We start from the raw sequence: 12,198 nt of genomic DNA, 5'->3' as shown, positions 1-12,198 counted from the left end.
GCAGGTCCATGAGCCCTGCCATTTAAAGTCGCTGCTCTCTTTTATCTGTGACATGCTTACACCTTGGTACTGAGAACACTATGCCAGCTCCTGAGATTCAACAGGATAACAACTAAAATCTCTCTGTTCTCTTGCCATGATCCTATGGCTATGGATGACCAGAACTTGACATGGGCACTCTTTGGATTTCATACATGCGGCAGCATTTCTTACTTCTCTTTAGCTTCAACTGAGTTTTGAACAGGTAAGTAAAAGGGAAGGACATCAAGTCAGCCTTAGAACTGGTGTTTAACATGATCATCTAGTAAGATGAAAATGAGCCATTTGAAGTTTTCCACAGCTAGATCAGAGCCTTAGCCCATGCAGTGGAGAGTAGTCTCATAATTTTTAAAAAAATGGCCATGGAAATTAAAATTAATCCAAAAAATGGATTTTATAAAGACAAAGTCTTTAAAAGGGAAAATATTACCCAAGTACTGAGTTTCTGTGAGCTGTAAATAAAAATAAAAGAGGAATAACTGAATATTAATGGAATTTTCAGAAAAACATAAATGCCAACATTACCCCATGATCTCTAATTCTAACCCTCTCCATTACTGAAAAATCATAATACCCTCAGTGTATATTTAACAGTTTTGGGGGAATATATTAACCAAATGTACAAGTTTTGATTTAGCCATAAAGTGCTAGGAGAGCTAAGGTTTTCTAGGATTAATGAATAACATGTCTTTATTTGTTTTACTTTAAAGAATATCATTCTAAAATCTGTTTACATATCTGTCCTCTCTAGGATTAGGTTTATATTGGTTCAGCAGATTGTTTACTGTTTTCTTCTTCTTCGTTTTCTCCTCCTCCTCCTCCTCCTTTTTTTCTTTTTCTTTTTTTTTTTTTGGTGTGTGTGTGTGTGTGTGTGTGTGTGTGTGTGTATGTGTGTGTTTGTTCCCTCCTCAATGCCCAACCCAAGTTCAAAGGCTGAAGAGAGAAAAACTCATGAGGAAATTTTACTCTAGGGAAAGTTGTTCAGTGGATGGGATCCTGTCCTGGCGCACGGGGAAAGATGTTAGGCTCTTCCTGGCTCCTTCTCAGCTTTGTTGCTGTGACTGCTGCTCAGTCCACCATCGAGGAACTGGCCAAGACATTTTTGGACAAGTTTAACCAGGAAGCTGAAGACCTGGATTATCAACGTTCACTTGCTTCTTGGAATTATAACACAAATATCACAGAGGAGAATACCCAAAAGATGGTGAGTTCTCATGTTTACACAGCGGGTATTTGTTGCTTCTTACAGATTAGAACTACTGCCCATAAAACTAAAAAGGGAAATGAAAGAAATCTCTTGAGCTCTAAGCCTGGAAGTTTGCCTTTATATCCCTGATTCTGTAGTCCCAGATGACTAAACTTAATTGACCTTGGAGTTCATTTGAAAAAATGGCTGCAAAATCATTCACTGGTCTCAGTCCAGATTCTAGAAACAAGTGAATATGCTTTAAAACGTGATCATAATAATTGTCATTATAGTCCGAGTTATAAAGCATTTCATGGAAATGCTACTGTAATTGAGTTAATAATTTTCTCTAGTCTATAATGTCAACAGGGATATCTAAAGACTAAAATGACATATTGACTAAAAAATGCAACTGGAGGCTTACTGAATGAACCAGCTAGTAATTAAGCTAACCAGGGGTTGGGTGAGACTGGACTTGGGAATTCCTTCTTTCGTTGTCACGGAGTTCTGAGGGACTTCCAAGAGTGACAGAAGAGCCCTCCAAGAAAAACTATGATTAAACCAGTTCTGAAAAAAAAATCTCAGAATGTTCTAGGAAAGCAAAATGCTTTATTTGACAAGTACAAGTATTTAAGAAATTTTTCACAGATTCCCTAAGCAGTATCCTTACACAGTTAAGTGCTGGAAAAATCACACAATTAATTTGAGAAAAAAAATGTGTTATTTGTGCAGCAAGTTCCTTCTTTCAAAAGTATTATAGTTTGGAAGCTTGTTTTTTTTTTCCCAAATGATTAGTGTGTTGCATGTTTAATTTAAATAATTACTATTCACTGAACAGATTCAATCTGAGAATTGCTGCCTCATTTGAAATCCCCCAAGCTATTTTTTTTTCTATTTTCTGAAGTTAAGAGGAAAGCCAGGAGATTTTGACAGCCCAGTGCTATCATAGAAGATGTTTTGTCCTATCTTACATTTTGGTATTACCTCTCTTCATCTCATCATTGAACCCCCTCCATTTTTATTTGATTTCTGTTAGAGGTGATTGCAGTGTTTTGTGGGTTTCTTTTCATTCTCGGCTCAATGGTTCATGGGTGATGATGAGGTATACTAGAATAATACCCAAAAGCTAGAGCTGGACTACCTACATCCAAATTCTGATTCCACCACTTTTTAGGTGGGTGAAGTTGAGCTACTTAATTAGCTTTTGTCAGCCTTATTTTCTTCATCTGTGAAAAAAGTAACTAATACTCATATGTGCCTCATAGCATTGCTATGAAGACTAATTTAGTCTTAAAACCACCAGAACAGTGCTTGATGCTTGTGGGCATGGGAGAACAGTAAGACATCATTGTTATTAGTATGAGAAGGAGTTGGGTTTTTTGTTTTCAGAGACAGATTTATTTAGGAAAGCAGATACACATTCAAGGGAGATTGTGGGTCATCTCAAAAGAGGCACCTTTGGGGATAGATCAAGAAATACACATTCAGGGAGCTGGGGATGTGGCTCAAGTGGTAGCGCGCTCGCCTGGCATGCGTGCGGCCCGGGTTCGATCCTCAGCACCACATACCAACAAAGATGTTGTGTCCGCTGAGAACTAAAAAATAAATATTAAAAAAAAAAAAAGAAATACACATTCAGGAGAGAATGTGAGCCATCTCTGGAGGGAGACACAGCAGGGAGTTAGAATTTTTTTTCTCCCAGGGCCAAGGACCAAACTCAGGATCCTGTACATGCTAGGCAAGTGCTCTGACACTAGCTAAATTCCCAACCCCAGAGTTAGGATTTTTTAAAATACTTTTTAGCTGTAGTTGGACACAGTACCTTTATTTTTATTTGTTTTTATTTTTATGTGGTGCTGAGGATCAAACCCAGCGCCTCCCTTGTGCTAGGTGAGTGCTCTACCACTAAGCCACAACCTCAGTCCCAAAGTTAGGATTTTTAAAGAAGCATGTAACAGTTCTGTTGAGAGCCCAGATGTGGAGAAGGCATGTTATGGAATGAGAGGTAGTGATGTTCATTGAAACCATCTCTGAATCATTAAAGTGTTATCACTTTTGAATTGTACAAAATGAAATGAAAGACAATAAATTACTAAATGTGGCTAAACTGGAAGAAAGGTATAAGTACTTTAAAGTAACATTGAGAATATTTAAATGCAAGAAGCAAATGAGAGGTCCTGTATCTCCTTCAGCAGTGAAGAAGTGGCACGAATGCACTCAGGGGCAACTATGTGTATTAACTTGGGAAGGTGGGGAGGGAAGTGACCCCTTGTATTCTCTGATCACATCTTGAGATTCCTAATGCACTGGGTACTGTGGCAGATGTAATAGAGAACTGGACTGGGGATATAGCTTAGTTGGTAGAGTGCTTGCCTTACATGCACAAGGCCCTGGGTTCAAATCCCAGCAGCGCGTGCACGCAAACACACACACACACACACCAAAAAAAGATGAGGAATTGCTGAGATTTATTATGCTATAAGGATATGCACACTATGGTCATGTATAAGTGTCTGCTATAGTAAGGGTGGACTCTGGGGTCTGACCTATTCTGGGTAGGTTCAAATGCTACCTCTGAATCTTATAAATTGAGGGTCTTGCGTAAGTTTCTTTCTTTCTTTTGGATACTGGAGATTGAACTCAGGGGCACTTGACCACTGAGCCACATCCCCAACCCTATTTTGTATTTTATTTAGAGACAGGGTCTTACTGCATTGCTTAGTGCCTTGCCATTGCTGAGGTTGGCTTTGAACTCGTGATCCTCCCGAGCCGCTGGGATTACAGACATTTGCTATTGCACCCAGCTTGAGCAAGTTTCTTAACTTCCTTCAGCCCCAATTACCTCATCTATAAACTGAAGATTATTATCATAATACTAGTGATATAGTCTATGCTGTACCAGATTACTGAGTTTGGTGAATTTATGTGTTTGAATGCTTATGACTTTAATCTTAGCACCATGTCTGGCAGTTCTCTACATCAACGTTGATCACAATAATATTCAAGGACTTTATATTCTGAAAGTCCCACAGTCTCACTGCTATCTCAAGTAGGTAGTTTTTTTTTTTCCTTTTTAAATTATAAATACTAAGCTGGGCGTGGTGGTGCACACTTATAATTCCAGTGGCTGGGGAGGCTGAGACACGAGGATCGCAAGTTCAAAGCCAGCCTCAGCCAAAGCAAGGTGCTAAGCAAGTCAGTGAGACCCTATCTCTAAATAAAATACAAAATAGGACTTGAGATGTGGCTCAGTGGTCAAGTGCCCCTGAGTTCAATCCCTGGTACCCACACAAAAAAAATTATGAATACTAACTGATATTAACTGTACAAATTAATGGATTTCCCTATGACATTTCCATACGTGCATATATTATGTTTTAATCATATCACCCCTCCTTACGATCCTCTCTTGCCCTCAATGGGTGGTTTTTAAAGAAGTATTTACCAGAAAAAGTCAGAGCTAGGGAAAGTGAGAGTCTCCCACCTCTGAGACTCTTCTGATATTCGCAGTGCAGTTACTGAAATGATATGAACTTGGGGGCAATGCAGTTCCCAGAAACAGCCATAATGTTCCTTCCTTTGCCTGCTTCTTGGCCTGTAAGCAGCAAACTCAGGGTCAGGAATTAACAAATATCAACCTTTGACTGTGTATCTTCACAACAAACCTTTCCTGCACAAAGGGGAGAATTCATCCCCATAAATTTATATACTACTGACTTCATGTTTTATTACAGACCAACATCTGTTCTTATAAGATGTACTAACTTGCTAAATTAAAAACAATGTGGATTTATTTTAATGAGACTATCTGATGATCTGGTTTATTTTCTTTGGAATTAAACTATAAATGAACTTCTTGGACAGAGAAAATAACTGCCCCTGTAATCACCAGTGTTTTAACATTTGCTCAGCAATAATCCACTCAAGTGAAAGCAAGTAAAATATTTGAAATTACCATTAATATTTTAAGGCCACTTGGTGTTTCAATCCTTGATATCGTTATACCTTAAGAAGATATATTTGTTTATTTCCTCAAAGAGGTTTTATAAATTCTGAAAAATGTTCTCCAATGACATGAATATAAGGTGCCATAAAGCAGATTTGGGGCAGATTATTAATGCATAGGCAAATGTTTGAAAAAAATCAAATTATAATAAATAATCTTGCCACCAAAAGTTGTAATACATAGTAAAATGACATAAATTAGAAGTAATCTAGAAAATCCAGGTTGGATATATGTGGGCTTTCTCCTGGGAACTAATGAGTTGTTAGAAATCATTTTTAACTCAGGAAAAAAACCTAGAAATCATTCAAGATTGTTCCCTGAAGACTGAATAAGTTTCCATGACCACAATAGTCTAGACAGTTGTGGATATAAGAGAAAACATTTTCCCATGTCTTTAGAAACATAATGCTAGTGGCCATGTTTAAAGGAAGAATTTTATAAAAGGACACTGTTACACCAAAAAGAGCAATCAGAGTGATTTAAGGGGATCAGAGGCAGTTGGGTGCTACAGAAAACCTGACTCAAAATGAAAAAAAAAATCTGAATAGTTTGAGATGGAACAAGAAAAGATGGATGGAGTATTCACAACTATATTGGCTGAACCTCTTAATACTAGAAAGGTAGTACAGTTGAAAGCTCAATAGAGATAAATTTAGAGTAAATAGAAGGAAGTGCCATTTATACTAAGGTGGCAACACTGATAAGACTTGTAAAACTGAGCTATTCTTTAATCTAAAAAACGTGAGACATTTAAAACTGTAAATGGTTTTTTGACGTATTTAAGCAAATGTGTGAATTGTAGATCCACTATAGCTTAAGGAAGTATGGTCAACTGCATTGATGGACTTAGTTCTTAATCCTTTCCTATAATAGTGTCTAAGGTCACGTCAGTCTGTTTGCAGTGCTGTCCCACAGCAGGTTATGTGACTGTGTCCTTCATCATGCGTCTTGGTTTGTGTTAGCAGAAATGATGAAAGCAGAGGCTTGGAATGCACTTGAATAATTGGGCTTGTTCTTTGCATCTTTTGCCTTTGCCAAGAAAACCTGCCTGGGCTAGCCAACTGAAGACCAGAGACACGTGGAACAGTTGCCTAAGCAGAAGCCAACTCCCAGAGTTGTAAGGAAATCTAGCCAAGATCGGCAGAGCTACCTGCCAACCCCCAGTGATTCTAGACACATAAACAATACATACTTAGGGCATTATGGTTTGGGGTTGTTTCTTATATAGTATCATTGTAGTAACAGACAACTTATACAGGAAGGGAAATTTGGGAATCAGCACGACATTTGTATGTTTATATCCCATCAGTTTAACATTATTAAAGATAATCTGCTATTTCCATATTGCTCCTTGGTGTAACTTTGACCTATCAGGATAATGGACTTGTCAGCCTATGGATATGACTTAGTATGGCAATCCTTAGATCAAGTTGTAAGAATATAACTTAAAATAATAGAGGGCATCAAACTTAATCAATATAGAGTCCTAAAAGCTACCTACCTTGAGTGTGACTGGGAACATCAGATAGGGATAAGAAAAAATCTTGGTTCAAAACAGATTTGCAAAGCTCTCTGCTTTCCTCTGTCATTGTGGTATTTATGTGGTTGACTCCACTCATTATGTATTATTACAAGACATTATTGTTGTTGTTGTTATTATTATTATTTTATACTGGGGATTGAACCACTGAGCCATATCCCTAGCCCTTTTTATATTTTATTTTGAGACAAGATCTCGCTAGAGTTGCTTAGTGCCTTGCTAAATTGCTAAGGCTAAATGGCTTTGAACTTGTAATCCTCCTGCCTCAGCCTCCCGAGCTGCTGGGATTGGAGGTCTGCACCACCATGCCTTACAAAAATTTTAATATTAAGTAATTCTCAGCCAAGAAACAAAACAAAATCATATACTTCCCCAATGGATTCAGATGGAAACTGGTAATGAAACCAGATGCAACTCCAAGAAGAGACACTGGAGAAGAACTAAGCTGGGTCTATAAATAATTGCACATGAGGCAACACACATTCATGCTATATCAAGGTAACTATTACTTTAACGTGCTGAAAACATCACCACTATCTGGACAGTTGGACATGTTTTAGTGGAAAGATAATTTTCTATTGGAAAGATAATTTTTCTATTTGTATCTGGGCTTTTGTACTAGTAGGTCTGTTCAGCAATTAATATGTGGAAACATCTGTTTTGAACAAAGCAGGTTTCCAGATAGTTCAGAAATTCAGTGAAAATCAGAAATCAAACTCTTGTCACATGCTACACAATAAATTTGCCCCCTTGCCTTACAGCAAATATAGATTGAATATTCACCAGTTAAAGTACAATTAACCTCTTAGTAAAATGATATTTTTATGCACTGCCCCTTCTTTGTAACTTTATTTTTTTTAATAGAATTCTTTGTAAATCTTCTCTAAGGCTTACAAATATGGGAAATTAGCAAGTTCATTAATCAGAACATTAGTAAATAGCAGGAAAACTAAATCATAAACCTAGTTATGAAGATGCAATGGAGTAAATAATAATAAGAGTTTAAGCAAATAGAAAGATAATCAAAATCTTTTCTTAGTGCACCTCAATTCTGATCTAAAGTTGCACAAAGGTAAACCTAGTGCTATAGAGGAAAAATAGGGACCTCCTTAAAAGCAACTTTAGAAAGAACACACTTGATTTTTAATAGTGAAGCCAAAAACTCTCCAGCAACATAGGTGGTCCTGGACCATTGTTATCCTTGGAGAGAGCAAGATTCCATTGCTAGTAGAGGCAGCCTGGTTCATTGTTTTAATATTTGGTAGTACCAACTACAGCTGATCCAAACTCTTGTCAATGAAACTGGAGTGCACGTTTAAGACTGCTCTACTGGAGTCTGCAAAGTCTCTAAGAACACTTCATAAATACTTCTTAGTTGTCAGAAGTTAGAGACCCACACTTTTTTTTTTTTTTTTTTGGTACTGGAGATCTAACCCAGGGACACTCTACCACTGAGCCACATTCCTAGCTCTGTTTATTTTTTATTTTTGGATAGGGTCTTGCTAAATTGCTGAGGCTGGCTTTGAACTTGCCATCCTCCTGTCTCGGCTTCGGGAGTTGCTGGGATTACAAGCATGTACCACTGTGCCTGGCAGAGTAGGGTATTTCAAAACCACTATTCTATACTCAAGGAAAAAAATGTTGACTTAATCCTTATCTCTAATGGGTCTGTCCCATGCTTCAATGTACCCATAATACCCACACACAAGCATAGGAGTAAGGAAAGACACTGTAATGCAGTAAAATGGAATTCAGAGCTGAGCACTTTCCCCTCAGAAGATAAAATTCAGAAAAACAAAAAAGTTTATAAATGTTTAAAAATTAAAGTTTTCAACTATTAAAACTCTCATGTAAAATACCAAAAAATATATATTTTGAATCCTGAGGTAGAGTGGTGGAATTCATATTCATATAAGTTATATTACTGTTAAATAAGTGTTTTTAAAAATATGCCAGTTTGGAGCCAGGCCCTGTGGTGCACACCTGTAATCCAGCAGTTCAGGAGGCCGAGGCAGGAGGATTGCGAGTTCAAAGCCAGCCTCAGCAACTTAGCAAGGCACTAAGCAACTCAGTGAGACCCTGTCTCTAAATAAAGTACAAAATAAGGCTGGGGATGTGGCTCAGTGGTTAAGTATCCCTGAGTTCAATTCCCAGTACACAAAAAAAGCCAGTTGTAGCTCAGTGGTAGAGCACTTGTGAGGTACTGGGTTTCATCCTTGGCAGCACATAAAAATAAATAAATAAAATAAGGTATTGTGTCCATCTACAACTAAAAATATTTTTTAAAAAAGAAGGGTTATTTTTTAATGCCAGTTTGGGGGAGGGGTATACTTAAAATGTAACCTGGGCAGCTTCATATTTGAACCTGATGTGGCTTTGAGAGCCATATCTAGAAACTGGGCCAGAATATGGAACTCAAGGTTTTCTTCCAAGCTTGTTATGCTTCAAGGTACTAGATGAACAATGTGTGTCTTGTTCCCACATGCTCATGTATGGCTATGGAAAATTTTCCTCTTTTAGTTGCTTCTCTCCTGCCTTCCACAGAGATAGTGTGGAATGTCACCTATTTTATCTGTACTAGTTTCTCTCAAGTGTGGAATGTCACATATGTTATCTGTACTAGTTTCTCTCAAGCCCTGGATTTATGTAGACTAGTGTACTATGTTTCATTTTACCCATTATTCAGGTCCAAAAACTACATGTAGCTGTTGACCATTATCTAAACAATCTGAATAGTATGTATGAACTGACTTTCATTCTCTGTATTCCAGCCAATCTGTTTTATTTAGGCTCAAGAGCCTTAATGTGAGGATATGAAATAAGTTGTAAGTAATATTAAATAGAATAGCTTGGGAAGGAACAGTATATCCTCAGAGACCAAAATGCAAGGCAATGTGAAGTAACTGTTTGGTGATATAAAGTATAACACTTGTAAAATAGTAGTGACAAATCAAATCAAATCAGATAGCCTAAAAGTTCCCACATGCAATAAAATTAAAAATGCTGTAAGACTGAAGCATTTGGGGTAGTTGTTAGTGGTTTTCAAAAATGATCAGCAATAACATTATAATTTGCCATCAAAGTTTTACCAGAAATTTTACATAAGAAAAAATTATCCTGGACTGGATGAAGAAAGGTAGGGATTGATAAGACAGTTATCTGTAGACCAAATTCCTCTTTCCACAGTTCACTCCCTCCCACTCCTGCATGTTAGAGAGAAAACTAGAATGTGTCAAATACAATCCCTAAGACAGTGGTTCAGAGCATTAGCTTTGGAAGTAAATACACCTGGGTTGGTGCCCCGGTTCTTTCAATTACTAGCTGTGTGACCTAAGAAAGGTTGCTTACCTGCTCTATCTCATTTCCCTCATTTTAAAAATGGGGATGATGACAACTTCTTCAAAAAGTTGTCACATGTGAAGATTAACTGAGAAGCAGTTCCTGAGGGGTTGTGGGTATTCAATAAAGAAAAAAAAATTTTTCTATTTTCACTGCCACTATTTTTCTTCATCTCTTGTTTGGTCCATTATTGTGACTGTTGTGTACAATTCTCATCATGTCACATTCCTGTTTAAAGCTTCTCAGTGACTGCTTGATACTCACAGGATAAAAGTAAAATTCCTTGGCCTGGAAAGTGCAATCATGCCTGTAGTTCTTCTGCCTGTGGGATCTGTACTAGTTACCTATTATATTAAAAGTTACCACAAGGTTAGTGGCTTAAAATAACCCACATGTATTCTCCCACAGTTTCTGTGGGTGAGGAGTCCAGGCACAGTTTAGCTGGATCTTCTATTTCTAATTCTCATAAGTCACATTCAAGGTGGCAGCTAGAGTTGGGGTCTCATCTGAGGCTTGAGGTGAGAGAGACCTACTTCCAAGCCAGTGTGGTTGATGTTAACATTCAGATCTTTGTATGCTGCTGAACTAAGGTTCTTGGTTTATTGCAGGATGTTAGTCAGAGGCCATCTTGGATTCCTTCCCATGTGGCCCTTTCCATAAGATAACTTGTATTATGGCTTCTTGCTGCATCAAAGTCAACAAAGGAGACTTCTAGCAAGATAAAATTTTTAATCTTTTGTGATACAAATATGTATATCCTGTCACCTTGCTGTACACAGATGGCTAGAAGAAAGTCACAGGTCTGTTCTTAAGAAAAGGGTATGCCCACCAGAGGGAGGGATCATGGGAGCCATCTGTCTGCCACATGCAGGATTGAATGCTGGTAATTGATTGCCAGTTCCACTATTTCTCTAAGCCTAATGGAGACACAGTGGTTTTTTTATCTCACAGTTGTTAAAATCTTAAATGAAGCCAGGCACAGTGGTGCATGCCTGTAATCCTAGTGACTCGGGAGGTTGAGGCAGGAGGATGGCAAATTCAAAGCCAGCCTCAGCAACTTAACATGGCCCTATGTAACTTAGAGAGACCCTGTCTCAGAATAAAAGGGCTGGGGATGTGGCTCAGTGGTTAAGTGCCTCCTGGGTTCAGTTCCTGGTACCAAAAAATTAAATAAAAGCTCAAATGAGGTAAATGATTTGCAGAGGATTCTACACTCATCCAACTCATACATACTTTAAGGTTTGTCTTACATTCTACCTCCTCTATGAAGGCTTGGCCAAGTCTGATCACCCACATGAATTTTTTGTTTCTTATAACTCAAATTGGGCCACTCATAGTTTATTCAGTATTATATACTCATGTTTCATAAATGAAACATTCATGATGTTTATCCATCTGATAAAATTAAAGCAACTTGAGAGCAAGGATTTTTTTTCTCTGTAAATAATAAAATAACATTTATTAAATATTTAGGATGTGTCAGGCATTCTGGTAATCATTTTATTAATTATTAATTCTTCTAATCTTTCCATCAACCCTTTGATAGAAGTCCTATTATTACTCTTATTTTGCAGATAAGGCAACCGGCTTGGAGATGCTAAGTAATTTGTCCAAGGTCATATAGCTAGTCAGAGGTGTCTGACTCCAGGGATGAAGTTCTTACCTACTTCATATGCTACTCTTTTGTATGGTCTAGGAAAGTATGATATACAAAGTAGTTGCTCATTTTAATCTTTGATACATGGAAATGAATTTATTTTGGAGGGAGAAGACTGCTAGAGAAGTCCACTTTCCTACTGATATTCAAGATGGATTGGGGGTGGGGGGCAAGTGTGTCCTGGCATCCTGCTTATTGATTTCTTTTGCTGGTAGAAAGTTTCCATGGCTACCAAATAGCCACATCCTATGAAGCCTTCTTTTGGGATCACAACTTAAGTTCAGAATCTCTGTGCTATGTCATAACACCTAGGAGCTTACTGTGATCTGGTTCTCATTCATTCCTCTTGGTTCCCATGGTCATGAGAGACTATATTCCCACTATGTCCGCTCTGCGTTCTACTCAGTTCTCCTTTAAGAGCATTCATCCTT

General features: G+C 37.8%; 1 protein-coding gene across 2 annotated transcripts in view; it reads left to right on the top strand.

The window, feature by feature from the left end:
* Positions 1 to 1,027: 1,027 nt before the first annotated feature.
* ACE2 (angiotensin converting enzyme 2) overlaps positions 1,028 to 12,198 on the top strand; it is a gene marked incomplete at its 5' end in the record, with an annotated part of 45,774 nt that continues 34,603 nt past the window's right edge. For both annotated transcript variants that reach the window (XM_081277650.1, XM_081277649.1), the window contains one exon: positions 1,028 to 1,243. In XM_081277650.1, the coding sequence (XP_081133776.1) occupies positions 1,028 to 1,243 (216 nt within the window). The remainder of the gene's footprint in view (positions 1,244 to 12,198) is intronic.

This window comes from Spermophilus citellus, assembly GCF_964194105.1.
Source record: "Spermophilus citellus genome assembly, chromosome: X".
In the NCBI taxonomy this organism is placed as follows: domain Eukaryota; kingdom Metazoa; phylum Chordata; class Mammalia; order Rodentia; family Sciuridae; genus Spermophilus; species Spermophilus citellus.
The sequence above is the reverse complement of the archived record's forward strand: the minus strand, read 5'-3'. Positions and strand labels throughout refer to the sequence as shown.